This window comes from Erigeron canadensis, chromosome 2 (assembly GCF_010389155.1).
Source record: "Erigeron canadensis isolate Cc75 chromosome 2, C_canadensis_v1, whole genome shotgun sequence".
NCBI lineage: Eukaryota > Viridiplantae > Streptophyta > Magnoliopsida > Asterales > Asteraceae > Erigeron > Erigeron canadensis.
Genome location: NC_057762.1, coordinates 11643788 through 11670896, shown reverse-complemented (window position 1 = coordinate 11670896; position 27109 = coordinate 11643788). Strand labels below are relative to the sequence as shown.

The 27109-nt window shown below is 36.2% G+C and overlaps 3 protein-coding genes across 3 annotated transcripts; 1 reads left to right on the top strand and 2 right to left on the bottom strand.

Moving 5' to 3' along the window:
- Positions 1-1312: 1312 nt before the first annotated feature.
- On the bottom strand, positions 1313-11605 carry LOC122587710. The gene is made up of 3 exons (XM_043759875.1): positions 11451-11605; positions 11149-11249; positions 1313-1857 (listed from the first exon to the last, which is right to left on the bottom strand). Exons 1-3 carry the CDS (start codon positions 11603-11605, stop codon positions 1313-1315), a joined length of 801 nt encoding a protein of 266 aa, XP_043615810.1.
- A 63-nt stretch (positions 11606-11668) lies between these two features.
- Positions 11669-12178, bottom strand: LOC122587709. The gene is made up of 2 exons (XM_043759874.1): positions 12095-12178; positions 11669-12022 (listed from the first exon to the last, which is right to left on the bottom strand). The coding sequence occupies exons 1-2, from the start codon at positions 12176-12178 to the stop codon at positions 11669-11671; spliced, it is 438 nt and encodes a 145-aa protein (XP_043615809.1).
- Positions 12179-14898: 2720 nt separating this feature from the next.
- LOC122587708 lies at positions 14899-16039 on the top strand. The gene is made up of 2 exons (XM_043759873.1): positions 14899-15071; positions 15508-16039. Exons 1-2 carry the CDS (start codon positions 14899-14901, stop codon positions 16037-16039), a joined length of 705 nt encoding a protein of 234 aa, XP_043615808.1.
- The last annotated feature ends 11070 nt before the right edge of the window (positions 16040-27109 follow it).

Below are 27109 nucleotides of genomic sequence, written 5' to 3'. Positions count from 1 at the left end.
TATGACGGGTACGGTAGAAGGTAATTAATGATTAATAAGAATTAACAGGTTGATGGTTGGGTACAATCAATAGACACAATTGTTATCTGAAATGACCAAAACCATTGTTGAACTAGAGAAGTTATAAAAAGGCGTCTCGGGGTACCGGTCTTAATAATGAAACTAGTTTATACAAGAGAGTCAAATAAGTTGTAAACCTGACGGGTACGGGGTTGAAGATTAATTTGAGTCTCGGTCATTTAATCACTAAATTGAATTTGAACTTTATCAAATGTGCAATCTTAACATGTTGTCGAACGAAATCAAGATGGATGACCTTTAATTTATTGTTTTAAACAACAAAATCCTATTTCGATTAATCCGGAGGGATTACTAACCAATTTTACTAACTACTTGCAAAGTGGCAATTAGGCCACAAAACCCCCCATTTTACTTGAATCAATTAGTAAGTTACAATTGCTTATAAAAGTCCTTGTGAACGATCTCGGCTTACCAGTTTTTACTATACTGCATGCGATCAGGTACATTGTCTGTGAGTGTGTAGTAGTCAGTCTTTTGGTAATCCGTGTTTATAAATTTTACTACTAGATTTCACACATCACTTATGAACGACTTTTGTACCTCAAAATTCATCATTTTTAGACCATAGTGATGCAATGAAATCATTGATTAACCCGTACTTGATTTGCATCACAATAACAAACGTTTTAGGTTACCGAATCAATCAAAACACACGTTTTTGACATCAATTGATCTTCTAATAACCTAGATCAGTTATGTATCTGATCATATGATTGAATGGACATAAAATCAATGTTATTATACCTTGGATACCTGGAGATTACAAAGAGGATGCAAAAACTTGATCAAAACACTCTCAAATCAACCGAATAACGATGAAATCGAACAATAGGATGCTATGGAACAAAGGGAACGGCTAGGGCTCCAAAGGAAATCTATATTCTCTGATTTATGAGTCTAATGACAGATTATTAGACCCTTAACCCGTTTTTTAGTTTTCAGTGATATCAAAACTTGTCCCTAGACTTCCTTATGGCTTATATTTAGCTCAAAACACTTATGGGGAATACTTACAACACATTAAACACTTCAAGCACATCAAAAGGCTCATAAAACATATCTTAAGCACTTTAGCACATCAATCATTAAGGCACTAAAGCCTTGCACTTATAACACGTTAGACATATATAGTCATTAAATCATTTAAAGACTTGACGGACACGTAATGTTGACTTAACGACTCAAGCCAACCGTTAAATAAAAAGTTTAGGATGTTACAATTACCTCCCCCTTAAAAGGATTCCGTCCCCGGAATTTGATCAAAAATGAACAACTCTGGATACTTCTCCTTCATCACTGATTTGGTTTCCCACGTTACGCTTTCACCATGATTATGTTTCCACTTGATCAATATGAGGTCAATCATTTTCCGGGGTAACTTCTTTTGCTTTCTCCCAAGTATTGCTATCAGTTCCTCAATCATTCTTTTCCTCAGATCAATGCTCACATCTTCAATAGGGATAACACTAGATTGTTCCGCCAAACACTTCCTCAAATAAGAGACATGAAATGTATTATGAATTCCATCCAGTTCTGGAGGCAATTCCAATTGATATGCCACATCTTTGATACGCTTCAGAACCTTAAATGTTCTAATAAATCTTGGGCTTAACTTTCCTTTCTTTGCAAAACGAATAACTCCTTTCCATGGGGAAACTTTCAGCATCACCATATCACCAACTTCAAACTCAACCGACCTTCTTTTCTTGTCGGCATAAGTTTTCTGTCGTTCTCTAGCTACACGAAGTGCTTCCTTTGCAATATTAACTTTTTTAGCTGATGTTAGAACTAAAAATGGTGTTAAAATGTAAATGTTTTAGAGGTGGAAGGGGCATTAGTGAAACTTAGACTTATTAAGTTTCTCGTTTTACATTTGGTATCAGAGCAAAAGAACAATCTGTTGACGATCCAGAACAAATTTCATACAGATTTGTGCTAATTTTGTTCAAATTTGAGAATTCGTGTTCATAACCATAACCGCTCCTGTTTCTTCATTTTTCACCTATCAAATCACATAAAATCATAGTTTTTTTGTTCACCAATAGATTTGTGATAGTTTAAAACATAATCCTGTCAAGTTTCAAGTTCCAATTCAATCTAAATCTCGAGTTTGAATTTTTGGATTTTGGCTCAAAATTTAGGTTTGGAATCTGTTGTGTTTTGTGTTGAATTTTTTTAATCGGTGTGTTGTTAAGGTGAAAACAAACAATTTGCAAGTGATTTCAAGTTCTAACTCCTAGTAAATCAAAAGTTATTGAAGCTTTTTGAAGTTGTAGATCTTCTTGCCTTTGGAACCGCCTGGATAGCTGAAGGGAGATCTCCAGTTTCTGCAACAGTCACAGCATCTGCAGACGAACTAGTGGGTCCCTCGTTATTTTGAGGCCCGCCCAGTTGTCTTTCTGACTCACCTGGTGGTGGTGCATCAGTTCTATAGAATGCCAGTAGCATTCTTGGGGAAATTTGGACTTCATCAGAAGTGGACACAAGATTGTCCAGATTTCTTAATAATTCTGCCACAGAGTATAAGGATTGTGTGTTGTTGTACTCTTCTCTGCCCAGAATCAGTATGAAATAAAGGGATAGAAATCGCGAGAATAGGATACAAGGACCCCTGTTGCCTTTCAACTTAAACACCAAGCTTCTGAATAGGATGTTTGCGAAATCCACCCTCAGTCCATTCCACAGGCAGTATGCCATCTCTGCCTGGAAAGAGTTTATTTGGTCCAAACCATCAGAACTCCCACCTAAACTTTCCACCAAATGGACTATGAAGTACTTCCAGGATGGTGAAAGCCCTCTCATAGTGATTGATCCTTTGGTCTTCAGTACATCTCCCTCCAAAACTTCTTTATTCCCCATGTCAAGGAAGACCTGACGGAAGTTGATATTGGGGGAAATCACCACTGGACTTTCATCTTGTCTCCAGTAATTGAGGTTAAGGGCCTCTCTCAATGTCTTAGTGGTGATGGTACACGGGACTGACCCATCCTTTAAAAAGAAGGAGATAGATGAGCAGTCATCAGAATTAGAAGCTGTGTACCAGAACTCGCACAAGTAGTCATGAAACAACTTTTTTGGGTTCAGAGAAAAGGCATCGCTGAGGGGAGAAATCTGAAGAAAGGATTGGATTTTCCCAATGAGAGAGTCAGCGGCCTGATGCCCTTGGAGAGATGCCATTGGATTGTCTGGATTTAATTTTATCATTTTAGAACTAATGGGGGCACCAACAGCACGAGAGACATTTTCTGATGGAGTATACTTGACAGTGAGTAGATTCACATCACGGGAACGAGATGAAGAAGATGATGATTTAGGAGCCATTTGAGATATTGGATTTAGGGTTTTGGATTTAAAGAAGAAAGAGAGAAAGGGATCTCGAATTGTGAATGATTGGAAGAGTAAATGAAAGGAATTTAGAGTGAAGTAAATGAGAAAGGTATTTAGTGGGGGTATATATAGGTAATAAAATATTACCAAAATATATACGAAAAGATATTTTGATCCCCAAATTTTGAAATAGTTTGTAGAAATTGATTTTCAGTAATATTGAGAATTCAAAAACATTTAATACCTCCCATCAAGCATTTAATGCTATGATGGCTGGTATTCCCACTCACCCATTAACTTCAACAATTCCCATAAAAAGTGCAATAATTTTCAGCAAAAAGTCTTGACACGTCAGACATGTCAGGTGACGTTTGTGAGTGTGAGATAAACACTCGAGTAACATCACGTGTCACAAGTATCCACCAAGTAAAACATAACGTTATGAAATCTGGTTGACCACCAGTTTGAGACAAGACCAAAACTAGCATACTGAAGAGATTTTCCAGATGCCAGTTTCAACTGAGAGATTCACCAGTTGCATTTTTCAAAATAAAACGAATTTTAATTGGAAAAATAATTTGAGTCTTTTCCCCCTAAAAATATGATCCATTTGATCAATGACTAGTCTTTGAGTACATCAAGGCGTTCAATCTCCAACCAATCAAGGATCACCTGGACCATCCTCAACTGGAGGGCCTCTCCAGTTTAATGAGGATTTAACATACCCAGTTCACTGATGAGATGTTTAAAAGTTTTCTCATCAAGAGGTTTTGTAAAAACATCAGCTAACTGTTTATCAGTGGGGATGAAATGTATTTCAATGTCTCCTTTCATAACATGATCACGAATGAAGTGATACCTGATGTCAATATGCTTTGTCTTTGAGTGCATCATTGGGTTGTGAGATATAGCAATTGCACTGGTGTTGTCACAAAAAATTGGGGTTCTTGTGTATTTCATACCATAATCAAGTAACTGGTTTTTGATCCAAAGAATCTGGGCACAGCAACTGGCCGCAGAAATTTATTCTGCCTCAACAGTGGACATTGAGACCGAAGTCTGCTTCTTACTGGTCCAACTCACCAGTTTTCCCCCCAGGAAGTGACAACCACAAGTTGTGGATTTTCTATCAATCTTACAACCTGCATGATCTGAATCTGAATAACCTATTAGATCTAACCCTGAGCCTTTGGGATACCAAAGACCAAGGCTAGGGCACCCTTTCAAGTACCTGAAAATGCGTTTAACAGCATGCAAATGTGATTCTTTTGGATTAGCCTGAAATCTGGCACATAGACATGTTGCAAACATTATGTCTGGTCGACTGGCAGTTAAATACATCAGTGAACCAACCATTCCACGATATTCCTTTTGGTCCACTAGTTTGCCATTTGGGTCAGAGTCCAAATTTAATGGAGCTGAAATAGGTGTGGTTTTTGATGGGATAGAATCATATTTGTATTTTCTTAACAAATCTCTGACATATTTTTCTTGGTTAATAAAAATACCATCCATGGTTTGTTTAATTTGTAAACCTAAGAAAAATGTTAATTCACCCATTAAACTCATCTCATATTCTTGAGACATAATTTTTGAAAACCTTTTACACATTCCATCATCAGTTGACCCAAATATAATGTCATCAACATAAATTTGTACTAGTAAGATATTACCTTTTTCTTTCAAGATAAACAAGGTATTATCTATTGCACCTCTTTGAAAACCATTATTGAGAAGATGTTTAGTTAGAGTGTCATACCAGGCTCTTGGGGCTTGATGAAGACCATACAAAGCTTTGTTTAGTCTATATACCCAGTGAGGATGCTTTTCGTTCACGAAACCTGGAGTCTGCTTAACATACACTTCTTCTTCCAATTTGCCATTCAGGAACGCACTTTTGACATCCATCTGGAAGACATTGAATTACAAATGAGCAGCATAAGCCAAGAAAATTCTAATGGCTTCAAGTCTTGCAACTGGAGCAAAAGTTTCATCGAAATCAACAACTTCTGCTTGACAATTACCCTTGGCAACCAATCTTGCTTTGTTCCTGACAACATTGCCATCTTCATCCATCTTGTTCCGGGATGAGCAACCAATCTTCTAGTCTGAACCCTACTATCTGGATTTCCATTAATTTGCTCAATGGGATGAACAACTGTCCATTTAGTATATTGACTAGGTTGATTTTGCACAACATCAGTGCAAGACACCTGACGATCTTCAACAGTTGTGGCAACTGGAGAAGGATCAGCCCAAACTACTTCAACTTCTACATCAGTGTCAACTAGCGAGTTGACATGATTATCTTCAAACAAAGGCATATTTTGAGGAATTGGAGAGGTCTGAACTGGTTCTGATGTTGTTGTGGCACGAACATCTGATCCAATCACCAGTTTCTGTGGTAAGTTGAAACTGATGGAGGGATAGAATGAGGTATCACTGGAGCTTTTCTTTGGTATAACTGGTTCCAAGTCCTGATGACTGGAAACATCTCTTAGTGTATTGACTGATTGATGAACTTGATCAGATACACCAAAATCAACTGGGACAACTGGAGATAAATCAAGGCTAGGTCTTTTATTGATTGCTTCATTAGATTCATCGAATGTGACATGAATTATCTCATGTACCTTTTGGAGCCTATAATTATAAACTCTATAGGCTTTTCTAATATCTGAATACCCCACGAAAACACCCTCATCAGCCTTTGCATCGAACTTTCCCAACTGACTGGAATCGTTTAAGATAAACACTGGACAACCAAATACATGGAAATATCCAATATTTGGGTTGCGATTCCTGAGGACTTCATAGGCAGTCTACCTATGTCTCTTGACATAAACTGACCGATTTTGGGTATGGCAAGCAGTTGCCACAGCTTCAGCCCAAAAGCAGGTGGGAAGACCTGATTCAGATAACATACTTCTGGCAGCTTCTATTAATGTGCGATTCTTTCTTTCAACCACACCATTTTGCTCTGGAGATCGAGCTGATGAGAAGTATTGAGAAATGCCAGTGTCAGTGCAAAATGATTCCAATTCTTTGTTGATGAATTCAGTTCCATTATCACTTCGCAACTGACATACTTTCTTGGTATACTTGAGCTCAATTTTCTTGATGAGAGAGATAATTTCACCAGGTGCATCACTTTTTGATCTGATAAATACCACCCAACAATACCTGGTGTATTCATCAACAACAACTAAAGTGTATCTTTTACCAGCTTTAGTTTGAACATTCACTGGACCAAAAAGATCCATATGAAGCATGTGAAGAGGTTCAGTGATACTGAAGTTTTGCCTGGTCTTGAAACTGGCTCTTTTCTTCTTGCCCATCTCACACCCTGGACATGGCTTTTCCTTTTTAAAGGAAATTAAAGGTATCCCATCCACCAGTTGTTTTCTTGACAATTTATTGATATTTTTGAAATTAAGGTGGGATAACCTTTTATGCCACAGCCAGTTGGTGTCCTCATCTGCCTTAGCATAGAAACAATGCTCTTTTGGAGCTGGTTCCATGTCCATTATGTACACATTCCCTTTCCTTGGTGCAATCATTACCACTTTCCAATCCTTGTTAAATATGGTGCCTTGAACAATATCGAACAGAACCTTATATCCATCATCACAAAGCTGACTGACACTTATCAGGTTATATTTCAAACCATTAACAAATGCAACTTTTGTGAACTAGACCTGCCCATTGTCAACTACACCATATCCTTCAGTTTTCCCACTTCCATCATTACCAAATGTCACTGCCGGTCCATCTTGGACAGTGAACTCTTCCAGCAGGGGCTTACATCCGGTCATAGTCCGGCCAGCAGGGCTGTCCTGATACCAGATATTCTTCTTTCGATCGCCCTGCACACCCAAGTAGATAATTAGTTATTTTTGTGAACCCATCTTTTCTTGATGGGTCCACCAGACTTCTCTTGAGAAGTCTCAGCAGATTTACTTGGGTTGGAACTGGAGGCTGGAACTGGAGGATTATTTCCAGCTTCAGGAGTAAAAACAATTGGTTTGATGGGAACAACAACATCCTCCTTTTTTATTCCAGATTTTGCTCCTTTTTGAGCAGATTGATTTTGTTTTTGCTTTTGCTTCAACGGAGGAGTTTTAACAACTTGTTTTTTGACTGAAGAAGACGAAGCTCCTTCCAAATTTTTTATTCTGGCAGTACAGCTTTCTACTTGCCTGGACAAATTTTGGATTTGACTCTCCAATTTTAACAAAAAGTTGTTTTCTTCAGGCTGCTGGACCTTGGACTTAGGTTCAACAAAATTTTGAGTCTTTGGAGTTTTGGGCTCTTTGGACTTTTGAGGTAAAGGATTATCACCAATTTCCTTTTTAACTGGAGCTTTAGCCTTCTTGGCTCCAGTTTTGACCTCAATAGGGGTGGTCTCAATGGATTCAGATTTCACAGGGTCAGAGGAGTCATAAGAAGTCTCAACTCTAACTGATTCTGGCATCTGGTGAATTATGGGTAAAACACCTGCCATCTGAAGATCACCAGATTTCCAGGCAGTTTTCAAGAATTGAAAAAGCGTCATAATTTTTACCAGATGCTTGTACTCAAGAATTGATAACCATGTGTTCCTTTTCAAGATCAAATTTTAGTTTTTGGTTATCTCTTTCCAATGCCTCATTTTTCAAATCTGACTCTTTGAGAGCCAACTGGACACTTTGCAAATCATTAATTTGACCTTTCATGTTATTAAACTCAATTAAAACAGTTTCCAAGTATCTAGCTTTCACAGTCAGTTCTCATAGTTTCAACAAATAACAGGTCATCATTTAATGATTCAGCAATATCCAGTTTTAGTTCTGTATCTAATTCAACATCATAACCTCTTACCTTCTTTAAAATGATGTCCACCCATCTTCCAGAAACAACATCATCTTTCACCACTGGTTGTTGATTTTCTAATGCCATGAAACACACATCTCTAATCTCTTCTTCATCATCAGATGAATCATCAGAGAGTTCCCATTTCCCTTCAGTTTGAGCCATCATGCACTTGTTCTTTTCTTTCTCTTCTTCTTGTTCAAGAGACATAAGAGCAATTTGGGCCTTAAGTTTCTTGTATTTGGCCTTATAATCATCAGCTTTAACAAAATTTGGGACAACAGGACCAGTTTGGTTGTTCATCTGACTAGATCTGCATTCCTTCATGAAATGACCTTTCTTACGACATTTGTAGCAGATAAGATTGACCTTATCTAGAGAATTTGAACTGGAAGCATTATTGGACCCATTAAATCGATTAGATTTATGCTTGAACCTATTAAAGGTTTTAGCAATCATGTCTACCAGATTATCATCGTCAGTTTCCTCACAACCATTACTTAGATTTGTGGTTAGGCCAGAGTTCAGTAAGTTGTTTAACATCTCCTTCATAGAATATAACTGGACATTCTCAGCAGACATTAAAGCAGCACAAGGTTACCCAGTAAGGTTTGCAACCTTGGAACTCTGAGCATGGTTTAAAGCATCTAGCTCAGCCAATATTCTGGCAGCATCATTATCTTCAGTGAATCTGAAGGCTCCACAAAGGAAAGCAAGAGTATGGCTGTGCAAGGTCTTACCTTGTCTTAAGATAAGAACCATGTGTGCCCATTTGGATGGCAAGACATCACAGAATTTCTCAAGAAGAATATCCTTATCCTTCTCCACTCCCAAGCCTTTAAGTTGATTAATTAGGCCAGTAAATCTGGTGTAAGTATCAGTTAAACTTTCATTGGGAAGAGCAAAGAAGGATTCATACTTCTTGTTTAGAGCAACCTTTCTGGTGACAATGGTTTCATTTTCTCCTTCAAACTGGAGAACTAATTCATCCCACATAGATTTAGCACTGGGAAACAGCACAAGTGTTGGAATTAGTTCCTCAGGAACAGCAACAAGGATCATGTTTTTCAGTCTGGTATCAAGATCAACCAGTCTGCGATCCTCGTCTGACCAATGTTCCTCAGACTCTTCCCTGGTACCTCTTCTCCTAGTAGGGTCAAGAAGAGGGCTAACACCACTGGACATGGGTATATATGGTCCATCCTTAAGGATTTTCAACATATACCTCTCTATCCCACCAAAATGCAAGAGCATTCTAGCTTTCCATGTACCAAAGGTCTCACCATTCCCATCGAATTTGGGAACTGGAGTGTTGGAATAATGTACATGGACGTAGTTTGCTCCAGGAGTAGGAGGAGGAGGAGGGTTAGTATTTAAAGGAGTTGTAACATTAGGATTAGTTTCATTTGGACCAAAACCATTCTCACCTTCAGCAGCCATCAAAGCAGACCTAGGTTATAGAATTGAAACAATTCAACCTGCCTGCTCTGATACCACTTATGAGTCCCAACTATTGCTAGATGGGTGCTGAAGACACCTCTATGTCAATGGTGAGTGTACTTTGCAACACAATCACTTAATCTGGACGTGACCAGTTTAGAGTGGTTGTGTACCAGGTAATCTGGAGGTTTACTTATTAAGGTGACAATGTAAATAAGTAAATACAATGCAATAGATATAAGTAGCAAGTATTTATATCGATGAGACAATATGTATTTTTCAAATGTATTTTATTTATTGATTGTTAAATAAAATAGAAGGTTTGTGCGGAACCAAGATAATACAAAGATGTAAATATCCTAACAACCTATGAAATACAATTGATCTATACTTGGAAATTCTCCTAACAATCGAAACACTTAAAGTTGTGAAATGTTCCTTTTTGCGATTGAGAGAATATTGCACAAGTTCACCAATATTGCAGAATGTATGTGTTTGCAAAGTTGTTGAAATGCTTGGGCAAGGACCTCTATTTATAGTCGAAGTATGAGCATTGGGATCTTAACTTCGAAGTACAAATATGGTTGACAGCATACAAAAGTATTAGTAAATAATCCTTTTTGTGTGCTAAATAAAGTAAGACAAAAGGTTACTTTATTCAACCACTCTACATCTTTGCACTTTTATCCACTAACAAGATTATTGTCCGGTTAAAAGGATGTAGTGTAAAAGGTCCTCCTCGTGATCAGTGTAAAGCTTTGTAAAGGCATTTACACTGAAGGATCTCCAGTTGATTGATCTGGTGAAATGTCAACTGGGCTTCACTGCCATTGCCATTTCCTTTCTTCCACTTGTTGTCTTCGACTTCAACTGGAAGGTCTTCAGATTTAAAACTTCAGATCTCAACTAGAGGAAGTCATCAGTTGCTTAAACTATACAATGCAACTGGACTTCTAATATTTCGGACAATTCTTCATGCTCTCCAGATGCAGCTGGATAGCTCCAATTTATACCCTAAACTGGACCTAACAAAAGACGTAAAGCCAAGTTTGATGAAAGATCTTGAAGACAACGAGAAAGCTTCGAAGACCTTCATCAACAAATTCGTATTTAAAGATGATGTCATGCAGGTATTACATTTCAACACCAAGGGGAAGAATGTTAGAACTAAAAATGGAGTTAAAATGTAAATGTTTTAGAGGTGGAAGGGGCATTAATAAAACTTAGATTTATGATATAAATAGCCCCCTTCCACACATTAATTGTAAACCTTTTCCCACATTTATCCTAATCATTCCATTTCACTCTAATTATTCTCTCTCCATATCCATCTTCAACCTCCATACACACATAAACACCTTTTCACACACTAACCTTAATTTCACCATTAGAGCACCAATTGAGCTTAAATTTCTCATTTTACAGCTGAGATTTCTATAATTTCGGGACCTGTAATTTGCTTTTTGCCGGCCTCTATCCAACAACTTGGAGTCCTACACCTTCTACCATAAAGCATTTCAAATGGTGGCATTCCAATACTTGTATGATAGCTGTTATTATATGCAAATTCAATCAACTTCAATTGATCATCCCATGCCCCACCATACTTTAATACACAAGCTCTCAACATATCTTCCAATGTTTGAATTGTTCTTTCACTTTGCCCATGAGTTTGAGGATGATAGGCGGTGCTCAAGTTTACTCTAGTACTTAATGCTCGCTAAATACTTTTCCAAAAACTAGATACGTACCTCGTGTCTCGATCTGAAACAATAGACAATGGGACATCATGCTTTGAGACGATTTCATCTATATACATCTTTGCCATCTTGGTCAATGGTACATCTTGGCGTGTTGCTAAGAAATGAGCACACTTCGTCAACCTATCCACAATAACCCACACCATGTCATTTCCCTTTGGAGTTCTAGGCAATTTAGTCACAAAATCCTTAGTAATATGATCCCATTTTCATTCCGGATTCTCCAATTGATGCAACAATCCATATGGCTTTTTGTGATCAGCTTTTACCCGTGCACTAGTCAAGCATCTTTCAACAAAATGTGTGACTTCACCCTTAATGTTCGGCCACCAATAAATAGGTTTCAAATCTGCATACATCTTTGTAACACCAGGGTGAACTGAATATCTCGACCTATGAGCTTCTTCAAGGATCAATTCTCGGTTGCCATCAAGCAATGGTACCCAAATTCGACCCTTATATGTCCTAAATCCACGACTGTTCGTTTCCATGGCAAGACGTTTCTTTTTACCAATACTTTCCTTGTCAATGTTCTCTTTCAATAAAGCCTTAACTTGAGCTTCCTTGATACAATCAAGTAACTACAACTTAGCTTGAACAACCATGCCCATCAATCTATAAGAAATATTATGCACCTTTCTACTCAATGCATCCGCCACCACATTAGCTTTACTGGGATGATATTTAATCTCACAATCATAATCTTTCAGAAGTTCCATTCATCTTCTTTGTCTTACATTCATTTCCTTCTGTAAGAACACATATTGCAAACTTTTATGAACGGTGTACAAGGTACACTTTGTGCCATATAAATAATGTCTCCACAACTTCAAAGCAAACACTACAACTGCCAACTCTAGATCATGGGTCGGGGAGTTCTTTTCATGAGGCTTCAACTGACGTGAAGCATAGGCAATAACTTTGCATGAGAACACAACCCAAACCTGAAATGGAAGCATCACTATAAACAACAAGATCATCGGTACCTTCGGGTAAGGCAAGGATTGGAGCTTCACATAGCTTGGTTTTTAACGTTTGAAAAGCTTTCTCTTGTGCTTCAGCCCACACAAACTTCACCCCTTTCTTTGTCAATTCAGTCATGGGCTTAGCTATACGAGAGAAATCTTGAATGAACCTTCGGTAGTAGCCCGCTAAACCAAGAAAACTCTTGATTTCCGTAGGCGTCTTTGGCTGTTCCCATTTAGAGACAACTTCAATCTTTGCGGGATCAACTTTAATACCTTCAGAAGATACGACATACCCGAGAAATTGAACTTCTTGAAGCTAGAATTCACACTTTGATAACTTTGCATATACCTTCTTTACCCTTAGAACCTTAAGAACGACTCTTAAGTGCTCATGGTGCTTTTCTTTAGACTTAGAATAAATCAGAATATCATCAATAAAAACAATCACAAAATGATCTAAGAATGGGCGACATACCCGATTCATTAAATCCATAAAAGCGGCAGGAGCATTCGTCAACCCAAATGGCATGACAAGAAACTCATAGTGCCCATATCGTGTACGAAAAGCTGTCTTGGCTACATCTTCCTTTTTGACCTTTAATTGATGATAACCGGACTGTAAATCGATCATAGAAAAGTAGGAAACGCCATGGAGCTGATCAAAGAGATCATCAACGCGCGTGAGAGGATACTTATTCTTAACCGTTCGTGTTAGAAATTCAAAATAGTGATAAATTGTAATTTAAGATTAGTGGATATACTTGTTGATTAAGTCATAGATGAATGATTTCTAAGGTTGAGGGACTAGATGTGATAATTAGCATAAGGGTTATTTACTGAAATGGTACCTGGACTATCCACCATATTACTGGTTTCATACCTATAACTTTAAAATTACTCTCATCATACCCCAACTTATCAATTATTCACTCGGACGATACCTGACTTGACGGGCGTATGAAATCAGTAATTTTAAAGTTATTGGTATGAAATCAGTAATATGGTGGATAGTCCAGATACCATTTCAGTAAATAACCCTTAACATAAATGTATAATTAGACTATAAATAACCCCTCACACCTTAGAAATCATAACAACTTTAAGCCTTTCTTATTCAATTCCTGTAACCTTCACACACATACAATTAGGGGGTGCCTGGTTGGGGGGTTTTGAGGGTGAGGAATGGATAAGATAATGAATAATAATGCTTGGTTGGAAAAATAGTGGTTAATCAATCCTAAAAATGGGTAATGCCCCATTATAGGATAATTTGGGGGGAATGGTTATCAATACCCCGCTCTTTTTCCCGCACTATTAGTCATCCACGTTCTCTTCTTTTATTTTTATATTATTATCTTTCATCCTCTTGCTTGCTTCTTCCCATCTTTCCCCATCAAAAATTTCACACTTACGATTGAAGTAAATCACTCAACATCACTCAAGGTATTTTTTATAATTTCATAAATTATCTTTACCTCATATTTGTTTTTATGGCTGTACCAAACTACGAGTATTATATTACTTTTTTTGTCCATACTGTATTATCATTAAAAGTTTTCAATCGACTATAATGACTTGATATAATCTCTTTGATTGTTAACATATATATATATAGGGTAACACTCCAGTAAGAACACTTTTAAAATAAGAATGGTGAGAACACCTTAAAAACATCATTTTGATGCATTAAAAGTCCATAAAACTAACATAGTGCATAACTAATTATCATTATTTAAGTGTTTAACAACACATTCATCCGTCAAAATCGAAATAATCATGTTTTTTGTTTTGTGCATCCATCTTGGATGCATATTCATCAAAATGAGCATCCAACAAAAAACGTGATTTTTTCGATTTTGATGAATCAATGTGTTGTTAAACACTTAAATAATGATAATTAGTTATACACTATGTCAGTTATATGAACTTTTAATGCATCAAAATATTGATTTTAAGGTGTTCTCACCGTTCTTATTTTAAATCTGTTCTTATTTGATTGTCCCCCCTATATATAAGTATATAATATATTAGATTTTTAATTTTAATGATTTACTTTTTGTGTTTACATGATTAAGGTTATTTCTGTATCTTCTTTGTTGATACATACACACACACACACATATATATATATATATATATAGTGTAATTGGATGTGGACATGTTGCAATTAAAGGCTAAATCATACACTCTACTTGTAGTATATTGCAGATTAAAATACCTGTAATGTGCTTTCTGCATACTGTGAATCTGTTTTTTTTTTAATCATACTGTTGAATCGTTTAATTGCACTTGTGTAGATAAAAATGCCTCGTCTTCCTATAAACAGAAGACAACGCAAACTAAGGAAACTTTTTTTGATTCAACAAATAGCGACTACTATGATGGTGTTAACATTTTCATTCTACTATTTTATTATTTCTTCGTTATTTCGAGCTAAAATTTGTAGATTTAAGAATAAGGAGGAAAAAAGGATGGAACGGATGAATTTTATGTTAAGCTTAACTCAGGAAAGTGCATCTGTCTGCATTAGTGAGCTCCGTATGGATAGAGCAACTTTTAGGGTGCTATGCGATATGGTAAGGGACATCGGTGGTTTAAAACCTACTAGAAACACATCCATAGAAGAGGTAGTAGCAATGTTCTTGTATACTTTGGCTCACCACAAAAAGAGTAGGACAATTGGATATATTTTTTTACGCAATAGAGAGACAGTGAGTCGGCAATTTCATCAAGTTCTTTTATCAATATTGAGATTACATCATATATTGCTAAAGAAACTCGCCCCTATTACCCAAGATTGTCAAGATGCAAAATGGAAATGTTTTCAGGTGTTATAATTCAATAGCTCATTTACCAGGTTAATACACGAGTCGAACTTAGTTTAAGATAAGAAATAATGCTTACATACTATTTTAACATGTAGGGTTGTTTAGGAGCTTTGGATGGAACTTTAATTAAAGTGACACCTCCTAGTGACGAGAAGCCTTGATACCGCACAAGAAAGGGTTGCATCTCAACTAATGTTTTAGGTGTTTGTTGTCCGAACATGCAATTTATATATGTTTTGCCTGGTTGGGAAGGTTCAACCATGATGGTCGTGTGCTTCGAGATGCAATCTCAAGGAACCAAGGTCTACGAGTCCCTCGCGATTGTTATTATTTAGTTGATTTTGGTTATTGCAATGCAAATGGTTTTCTTGCTCCATATCAAGGGCAACGATATCATTTAAAGGAGTTTGATGGTCATCGACGTGAGACTCCTCAGGAATATTTCAACATGAAACACGCTAAAGCAAGGAATGTGATTGAGAGATGTTTTGGATTGTTAAAAGGAAGATGGAAGATCCTTTCATCCCCTTCATTCTTCTCGATCCAAACTCAAATTCGAATCATTATGGCATGCTGTTTGTTTTATAACTTGATTCGTAAATATATGAGCCATGATCCTCAAGAAGATGAAGAGGAAGAAGAAGAAGAAGAATCAGAAAGTGAGGACGAAAGTGAAGATGGGGAATATGTTACCAACATTTGTCCAAGTGATGAATGGTCGGAATTTAGAAATAATATGTCATCCATATGTTCAATGCATGGAGAAATAGATAGATTTGTCTAAACCAATATAGTTTTGTTTTAGGAATTGTACTCAAGTTCTTGAAATGGTTTCTTGTATGTTTCTAAATTACAAGTAAAATAAATAACACTGATTAAATGCATGCATTGTTACTTTTTACTGTACATATAACATAAACTGATCTTATTATTTAGTTTCATTATTTCTTTGTCAAATTCTATCAAATTGATACCACTAATATTTACTTGTATATTTTCAGTGAGGAATGGCTACATCGTCGGGTGGTGACCGTGGTAGGGGAAAAATAAATAATATTGGAAGGATGAGGAAACTGATGCTTTGGTTGATGTATTGCAAGAACTTGCTTGTGATCCTTTATGGAAGGTAGATGGAGGATTTAAGAATAACTACATGGTTGAAATTCTCAAAAGGATGGTCAAAAAGATTCCGAATTTTGATAAAGACGTTAATCCTCGTATTGACTCAAAGATCAAATATCTTAGAAACAAGTACAATCCAATTTCAGAGATGTTGATGCAAAGCGGATGTGAATGGGATACCGTTGAGAGCAAAATTGCTTGTGAGAGGCAATGGTACGATGACTGGTGTAAGGTATGTGTTTTTTTATTGTACCAGTACCTATCCCATATATTTTGTGACATTTGTTTGGCTCAGTACTATCGTTGTAGAAGTAATTATAGGCTATTGGTTTACACAAAGTCCTTAACGCAAAGGTATGGGTTTTTTTTGTACAGACTCATAAAATGCAGGTGGTTTATGGAACTTCAAATTCCCGTATCTACAAAATTGGATATTGTTTGGGGTAGAGATAGGCAACGAGGCTACTAGCTGAAGATATATCAAGCATGTGACGACACCAATAACAAAACTGATGTAATGTTATGCTCTTCCTCTGATAGTGAAGATGAAGTGGTCAAAGAAACAAATACACCAATCATTCCAAGCTTAAAGAAGCGGAAAAGGGTATCACCTCCAACGGAAAGTTCTCACAAGAGAAAGAAACCAATGACACTTCAAGAGACCATGGATACAAAGTTAGATTCATTTGCTTCTGATTTTAAGTCTGTTTGTGGTGAAATGGTTGAAAAGATTGGTGTTGCTGCTAATGCTTTGACTGTGGATGGTAATAAATCTGAATCGGTGAATGAAGAAAAGATGCAAGAGGTAATGAACGAACTTCTTAACATCGGTATTTCCCACTTGGATGTTGGCAAGGTTGTTGAGGCTTGTTATAATGATCCATTAAAGTGAAGACCTTGTTTACCTTGCCATCATATATGAGGAAAACTTATGTTATGGGGTTTTTACATCCTCAAGTTTAGTTCATGAGTTTGGTTTTATTTATGTTGTTCTGGTTTTGTTGGTTTTCGTAGTTAAACTAATGCTATGACATTGGTATTTTATGTTCGTCCATCTTTTGAGGTCTTGAATAATGGTCGTCTTTATTTCTTGTTTAACTTTGTCTTCAGTACATGAGGTGCTTTGAGTAATGAATTTGCATTTTGATTTTTTTTTTCTTATTTCATTTACATGGGTAAGAATGATGCTAGCTGATGTAGATATTCCAACTGATATAAAGACGTTGCGTTGTTGCTGCTACAAACTAAATGAGGCCACTACTATGTCAATTATGATCAGGTGCTAATAACTATTTCTTATTTTTCTCATACTTGTTCTTTATATCTGAACTTTAACTTGTGATTTTGAAACTGCAGTTGGGAAAAAGTGCAATACTCTTTAGGCCAAAAGTGTAGTTGCTGGTACAAGTGCTTAAAAATATACAATGATTTTGGTCAAGGGCATACAAATCTACAAGCAAAGGCTGTTCTAGTCAAGTTGTTTACATACCACATGTATTGCAATAATGGCCAACCCATGAAATCGTGTTTTTTTATGGAGTTAAAGAAAAATAAGCTTATGTTTCTTATAGTGTATTTACTAGAACCAAGCAATATCAAAGATAATGATAATGATTACTTTGTGTCAACCAACCAACATCAATGCAATGCTAGTATTCCTTGATATTTCATTGCATTCCTTTCCCATTCCCCACTTTGAACCAAACACCCTTATCTCCAATCATTCCTCTCTCTCTCTCTCTCTAGAAACACACACTAAAACACCAAGAACACACACACGTCCTATCCACCATTGAATCTGTGAATTTGGTGCTGAAATCGTGTTATCACATGTGGTATCAGAGCTTGGTAGAACTGCTTCCTCATAGGATGGATGACCAAATCAAGTGGCACATACACATTTGGAGTATTCAATGGATTTTTTGTCTGAGTAAAGCGGGTAGGTTGTTCTTGAACATTCACTTGAGAAGATTTATCAGGAGAGGATGGTGAAGAAGAATCATTAGAAGAGGATGAAGAACTACTACTAGAAGATGTAGCACCTTGCTCAGAAGAACTTGATGATGATTCATGATTGTTGTCAGGAACTGGATCATTGTATGGAATTGGTTCAACGATGACTTGAGGTTTTCATCATGAATCGGTTTGGAATTGTAGAATTCTTCAAAAAGAATATCTAATCATCACTAGTTGGAGTTGGAAACTTCTTGAATTTAGATGCTAAAGTAGAAGTCCTTGTGATGTACTTGAATCACTTGGATCATTACTTGTTGGTAGCAAACTTTCTTGCTCAAAAATCATGCATGACATCTCATCAAACCAAACATTCATTGTTTCTTGAATTGTGTTTGTTCGGCGATTGTAGATTCGATAGGCAATTGATGTCTTGGAATAACCAACAAAGTAACCTTCATCACCTTTCTTCTCGAATTTTCCAAGATTCTTCTGATCATTCAAAGTATAACAAAACACACCCAAATATATGAAAATAATTGATGTTGGGTTTTCGTTTGTTAACAACCTCATAAGGAGTCTTCTCGAAACACTGATTGATGATAGACCGATTCTGAGTGTGACAAGCAGTGTCAACAGCTTTAGCCCACATATTGGATGGCAACTTGGAATAAGCAAGCATTGTCCTTGCAACTTCCACTAGCATTCAATTTCTCCTTTCAACGACACCGTTTTGTTGTGGGGTACGAACTGCTGAAAATTGGTGAGTAATGCCCTTGAATTTACAAAACTCATCAAAAATGGCATTTTTGAACTCAGTTCCGTTATCCGAACAGATGTAACAAACTGGAAGTTGAAGATTTACTTGAGTAGAAGTGATGAAATCAATCAAAATCTGAGTTGTTTCATCGTTGGATGCAAGAAATTTGACCCAAGTATATCTTGAATAATCATCAACAATAACCAAGATGTATCTTTTCCCATTTCGGCTTTGTAATTTCATCGGCCCACAAAGATCTATGTGAAGCAAATGAAGAGGTGCTAAAGAATTTGGAGATTTCTTCGGTATGAGAAGCTCGCTTAATCTTCCTAACAGCACAAGAAGGATAAACATGCTCACTTTCATACTTATAGTCCGACAAGCCTTCAATAAGATGCTTGTTAACCAAAGTATTGATTGTTTGGAAATTCAGATGAGAAAGCCTTCTATGCCATAACCAAGAATCTTTGATGTAGCCTTTGAAATGAGACAAATATTATCGGTTGGTTGGTTATTATCAAGATTGATGGTAAAAAGATTATCATCGCGGTCAACACAAAGAATGTCAACTCCATCTAGAGTTTGAACTTTGCAAAGAGATTGTCGAAAAAGAACTTGAAGATTGTTGTCACAGAATTGTCCAACACTGAACAAGTTATGACTTAACCCTTCAACATAGTGAACTTTCTTGATGACAATTCCATTGCGTTCAATGTCTCCATAACCTAAGATAGGAGCGAAATTGTTGTTTCCAAATCGACCCGTTCCATGAATCGTCATCCGACTTTAGGTACCCACTTGAAGACGGGTCCTTTGTGGTTAGTTAACACAGGCAGGGTATATAACTTAGGAATTGCATTCAAACATGCTTTAGAATCAACATAAGCATTAACAAGCACATCATCAATAAGCACATTTGGGTAAAAAGTATGAACATCACACATGAATTAAAAGTAACATGTCTACAAGCATTCGAATCAATCACACGAGAACAGGAATTAACATTGTTTACAAACACACAAGGCCTTGCCTTAGCACCATTAACATTGTCTAACAAAGATGACTTAAAGGATGAATTTTTTGAATTAATAGAAGCATTCTTCTTACTACCAGCCTTCTCCTTTGCATTTTCTTCTTTTTCTCAACATTAGTGAGCTTAGGTACTAATGACTTAGCTACCATATAGTATCACTAATTAGGCTCTTTCCACCTGTTGAATTGACACTAAGAAGATTAGAACAAGGAGTTTTGAAAACTTTCATCTTTTTAGAGTCTTTTGGAGGTGAGGAAACTTCTTGTTTCTTTGGTTTATCATGAGAAAACCATCCATATCTATCCCTATATCTAGTTGCACCATTAGATATATCCCTAGTTAACAAAACTGAGCTAGACTTAGATACTTAGGTAAAGAACTAGATTGAGAGTTAGATGAAGAAACATTAGGATTGTCTTTCGGAAGTTTCACTTTGGTGTACTTTGTTCTGGGAGTGGTCTCAGCTTGTTCCTTTTTGACATGTTTAAACGGGGTAGGACACTTCTTTGGTTCAGTTTTGACGAGTTTGGTCTTAACTCGTTTCTTTGAATAATATGAACTTAGAGCTTGGACAAAAGATTTTGAGATTCCTCTTTTGTTTCAACTTTGATTTTGGTAGATTCAATCTTTTTCTCAGTTTCTGAATCAAAGACATATTCTCCCTCCATGAATTTATCAAAATCAGCTTTAGTGAATAATTTCAATGAAGGTTGATTAGTTTTAAATTCTTCTTTGAAATTTTTGAAAAATCAGGAATCTTGGCATCCAACCTCACATTATGGGTAGTCTCAGAAATTAGGTCAATTTGAACTGACACATCTTTGGTCTCACAAGAAATTTGAGTAGAAGTATCAACACCTATACTAGCACTAAGCTTAGGGTGAATAACTACTCATCAATTGTACCACATGTGAAAAACCTATAGAAGTACCATATCAAAACTAAACTATGCGCAAGTTCTTCATCAAATAAATCAGATTGCACATAATTATCAGCTATAAATGTTGCAGCATTTTGACAATTACACTCAAGAGAATCAGTCAAGGTCTGAGTGGAGGTATCGGTAGATGAAACACAAGTAGTCTGGGTAGAATGGTCTGCTAAAGAACTTAGGTCAGTTTGAGTAGAAAGATTCACACAAACTTTCTTAGTATCAACAACAATAAATTCATCATCTGAATTCGGACTTTGAGACTTTAGGTGATTAATTATATTTTGTTGAGATTCCACCTTTTGTTGTAAACCTTCTATTGTTTTTCCAAAATTGTGGTTGGAACATACATTTTTGTTGGTTTAGGTGAATTACCGACGGACTCTTGATTTTGAAAATTTGATGCTTTCTTCTAATTTAAAATTGAAGATTCTTTATATTTGTACGAAGCATTTATGGCATCATAATTAACCAAAAATTCACCTTTAGGTATTTTCTCAACTTCATCAGTCTCAAATTCGTTATCCAATGGACGAATAAATTGTTGTACCATACCAAGTCGAAGAAATTTTTCATCATACAAAGGTTCAATTTCGTCTTTGGCTTTTTGTAATGGAGTGATACTCTCAAATCCCAACCCGTGAAGAAGATCCGATTTGTCAATTTTTGAGTTGCTGAAATAGGCAGTGAAATCCAAGAGAGAGTTTTGTTCAACTTTATATAACTTTTCTTGATAGAAATGTATATTCTTTTTAAATTCCTCAACTTGTTTTTCAAGATTTTAAATCTCAACGCCTTTTAGAAAACAAGTGTAGTTTAAGGAAATCTTTCTTTCGAGTTCAACATTGTTTGTTTAGCTTCTTGGAGCTTTTTATTAAGAATATCCACATCCATTTGTCTAGTATTTGCCCGAAGCCATTCATTGGTCTTTGAGTTTCAAGATCTTGATTGGCTTTTTCAAGATCATGAATGGTCTTTTCAAGATTATGACTTTTGTACTAACTTAGAATCAGGAGAGACATTCAACTCACATTCTTTAACCAACACTTGGTCTTTATATGATTGAAAGTCTTGTTAATAGCATCATGTTCAAAAAGTAATTTGATGTTCTTCAAGAAGTTTTGAAAATTCACTTTTAGACAATGAAATATATTTGCAACTTTTTTTTTCGTTGGCTAAAGACTTAAAGACTTAATATGAGTTGTTAAGTTTGAAAAACTAATCTACATGACTCTTTATCCTTATTGATGAAAAAGTAGAGTCGAGATTTACCTCATCATCGGGTACTATCATCAGTGCTTTCTGCTTCAAAAACCTTGTCCTTGGCCAACCTCACCATAAAGCAAACATTAGCAGAGAGATCTTCATCTTCATCATCGGAGAGTAATAGCCATTTGTCATCTTCAGCAAGCAATGCATGACCGGCTTCCACTTGTTTGGCTAACAACATCTTCTACCTGTAGTACTCATAGTTCGTTTCCGAGGTTGCATGCAATCAATAGCAAAATGACCTGGTATTCCACAATTGTAGCACTTTTTGTCTGATGCTTTACCCTTCTCAACCACTGTTTCTCATTAGCTTCCTTCTTCTCACATGTTTTGATCCACTTGCTTCACCTTGCCCATAACTCTTAGGATGATAGTGATCTTCTTGGGAAATGCACTTGTAGAGGAAGTGCGGAGATTGTTGTTTATTGGCCTTGCTTTGTAAAATTCTTCTTGAAATGCTTTGTTACTACGGTAAGAGCTTGATATAGTTCATCTGACACCATCTCTTGAAGCCATCAAATCATCTCCTCCATCATCAGATGAAGAAACAACTACCATTTGCCTCTTAAGAGATTCAGAAACCTTCTTTTCAACAATCAAAGCCAAAGGATCAGTAGATACAACTTCTGACATTTTACTTGATGAAGCTTTGTTTAGAACTTGATGTCATTGAGTTGAAAGATTCATGAAGATTATGGATGGGAACTTGGTCAGATTTTGATGTTGCTTAATCTGTGTTCCAAAATCTTCCCATTCTGGACCAAGAGCTTTGATGAATTTAATGTTAACTCAATCTCTGATTTCTTGACATTGTTTTCCTAAGTTCATTTATGACATTACAGAACCTACAGTAGACAGCCTCAGAGATTCATTTGGCAATTTGCTGAAGTTGTCAAACTCAGTCAACATATTTGTCAATCTTATTGTTGAAGTCACGTTAGAGCACCTCATATTTTTCAATCCTAAGTTCATTATGAGGTGGCATTTGTCTTGCCGCCTCATCCTATATTTCCTTGGCTGTATCATAAGAATCAACAGAGCCATAGATTTCATCTGGTAGTGCTTTGTATAAGCATGATCTAGCTCTGTTATCTGCAGTTGTTCTATCTTTTGTTCAGCATTCAAAAGACAAGAGTGAGTATTGCACCGGTAGGGGGGTGGCGATGAACTACAAGTCCATTAAGGATGGAATCTTTAAGCTGGTGACCATTTGGTTGACATTCCACAGTCCATAAATCTTTTCTTCCATCGTCCATAGGAACTACGGTAGAGAACTGGAGGTCTTGTATCTGAACCCAATGCCAATGCTTCACGAGAAGCCATTTGAAAGAGATTTGATTTGAAACTTGTAATGAAATAAGAGTTGATGAAAAAACAAAAATGAAACGGCAAGATCGTCTTAGAAGATCGTCCTAGTATGAAAGAAGTGAGACGATTTTGAAGATAATAGTCTTGGAGAATTTGCGTGGAATTTGGTTAAGTATGAAATGAAATGAAATTGAGGTATGATTTTGAATTTATGAAGAAATGGAAATTGAAATGAATTAAAGAAAATTGTTTTGGAATGCTGAGAAATGAAATTTTGGAAATGAAACGATCTTGGAGGAAGATCGTTTTGAACTTTGGAAATGAGACGGTCTTGTGGTAAGATCGTCTTAGGTTCTTGAGTTTTGAAGAAAAATTCCAAGTATTTTGAATAAAAATGGACAGAGTTTTAGTATGATTTGGAAGGAATGAAATTGAGCAAAACCAATATAGAAGATCAGTCTCCTAAGAAGTGTGTGATTCCAATCACAACAACTTCGAATGATCAAACCAAGCACACCAACTTTCTGAAAAATACTGAGACAATCTTGATGAAGATCGTCCTAGTATCAGGGAGCTGAGGTGATCTTGGCAAGATCGTCTTAGCTTTATGTCTTAAAATTTTCAAAGTTAAAACACTTTGAAGTGACCAAACCAATCCGTAAGGATTAGTTACCACAACAAACACTTTTCAACACACAACACTTGTCAGAACGATCTTGTGAGGATCGTTGACAAGCCACAAATCACAAAGTATGAAAAATGAAGTATCAAGCACTATGACGATCCTGGGAAGATCGTCCTAGTGAGGATCGTCTTGTGGTCATCTTCTTTATCAGGAAACAAGTCATTTCATAAACTCCATTAATGACTTCTTAGAACTTCAATATCTTCTGAATTACTTGGAGTTAGAACTTGAAATAACTTGCAAAATGCTCGTTTTCACCTCAGCTACAAATCTACGAACAAAATCAACACAAATCACACAGATTCGAACCCAAAATCGCGCCAAAAAGCTAAAATTCGAACTTGAGATTTAGATCGAATTGGAACTTAAATTTGACAGGAATATGTTTAAACTATCACGAATCTATTGGTGAACAAAAAACTATGATTTTATGAGATTTGATAGGCGAAAAATGAAGAAAAAGTGACGGCTTAGAAAAACGGTTTGAATTTGAATCTGTGATCGAATTCAGTAATGGATCGATATCAGAATGATGTTTGCTCTGATACCACATGTGATAACACGATTTCAGCACCGAATTCAAAGATTCAATAGTGGATAGGACGTGGTGTGTTCTTGGTGTTTTAGTGTGTGTTCTAAAGAGAGAGAGAGGAATGATTGGAATTAATTGTATCTTACAGCATCTCGCCCAGATATAATGTTTGCAACATGTGTGTGCTAGGTATCAAGCTGCTCCAACTGATTTACATTTTCAAGCTGTGAAATGAATCTTTCATTATCTGAAGGGTACACCCAATTTAGATCTCTGGTATTCTAGGGATACTGGATTCAATCTAGTGCTTATTCAGATGCTGATCATGCAGGTTGTAAGCTTGATCGCAAGAGCACTTCTGGTAGTTTACAATTTTAGGTGATAAAATTGTGTGGTCTTCCAAGAAACAGAGTTGTGTGTCACTATCAACGGCTGAAGCTGAATATGTGGCTGCCGCTAGTTGTTGTGCTCAAGTTCTATGGATGAAGACACAACTAACTGATTATGGTCTGAATATGATCATATCCCTATCTATTGTGACTCTCAGAGTCATTGCTATTGCAGTCAACTCAGTAAATCACTCTTGATCAAAGCATATGATGTTAGATATCATTTTCTCAAAGATCATATTGAGAAAAGTGACATCGAACTCTACTTTGTGGGAACTGATTATCAACTTGCAGATTTGTTCACCAAACCATTGGATGAAAAGAGGTTTAACTTTCTTATCTCCAAGCTTGGCATGCTAAATCTTGAACCTTAAATTATTTTGTTCTTGATACATTCTAGAAAAACATAATACAAAATTTGAAAAGATAAAAGCAAATACAAACTTGAAAAACAAACAAAAATTTTTCAAATGGTTTACATATACTATGTATGTAACCCGAACTTCATAGTTTATTTATTTCAAAGAGGCTTGCATATACTCTGTATGTAACCCGTTCTTAAATGTTATATTATAGTGAAATGTTTATACATTTTAAGATCCTGTTGTTACTTGCTTCAAATAAAGTTTTTTCTCAAAAAACTATCAACTGTTGATATGAGAAGCGAATGATTGAACGCCTTTGTGTACTCCCTAGTTATCTCATTGAACAATGATTTAGTTAAAGTTTGCTTAAATGTTTTATTGCATCCAAGTTGTTGATGTAAGATGCGAAAGATTGAACGCCTTGTGTACTCCCTAGCAATCTTACTATGAACATTGTTGTTGAAGCAAAACTTTATGTTCTTAAAATTTTGTTCAATTTAGACTCAATTTTTTCTGTATATATCACAACAAAGATTTTACTCTTTTTGATTTCACATAAACCAATTTTGCTCTACCTTTCTATGAAAAACATTCTTGATCTACTCTTGCATAGATTAAGGGGGAGTTTGTGATTTCAAAACTTTCAAACCTTCAAATGTGTTTTAAATCTTTTTCATACACACATTCGATGATTTTCAAATAATTTTCAATCAATTGAAGTTTGGTGATTAGTTTGCACATGGGCAATCCGTTCACTCCATGAACTTTATCATCACCGATGAGTTCTAACCCCAGAGTATTCAATTCTTTCATTAGATTGTAAGGGTATTTTGTGTGATGATGGGTTCGTGCAAATAGGATGGAGAAAGTAAAGTCGAAAAGTGAAAGGTTAAGGTGATATGTTGTGAGAAAAGGGTTAAAAGAATGATCCTTCCTAAATTCTCAAATCGCCGAGTTAAAACGTTTTTATAGGATGTCATTTGTTGATATCTTGATAAAAGACTCATATAGACCAGTGAAGCGATGCACATCTTTACCTAACCACTCAAGTGTTTCTTAACAAATACTTATTTCAATTCTCACGGAGATTTTCACATTGCGATTGACTCTTCACTTGGAAGATGTTGATATTGAATAAGGGCGACAGTTGCTCCAGTCCCCGACTTCATTTGATCACGTTGTGTTTAGAGCTATCTTGATTGGTCATTCATTTGATCATTATCTTTCTTTAGGACACATTCGAGTCATATCTTTGTGATATTATTGCTTATCTTTGTGATATAGCCGGAACATTATAGTGATATCTTTTGATATTCCACGATGATCAAATGGAAATCCTACCAATGCTAACATTTTTTTCCAACGTGAACGTAGGTCTCATAATTACATTTATGTGATTATTGAGTGAACGAGAAGTCTAACAGTGACCTCAGATTTTACCTAAAAGTTTTTAAGGATAATAGATGGGTTATCGAAACGCTTCGGCTGTACTAACCATGATTTATAT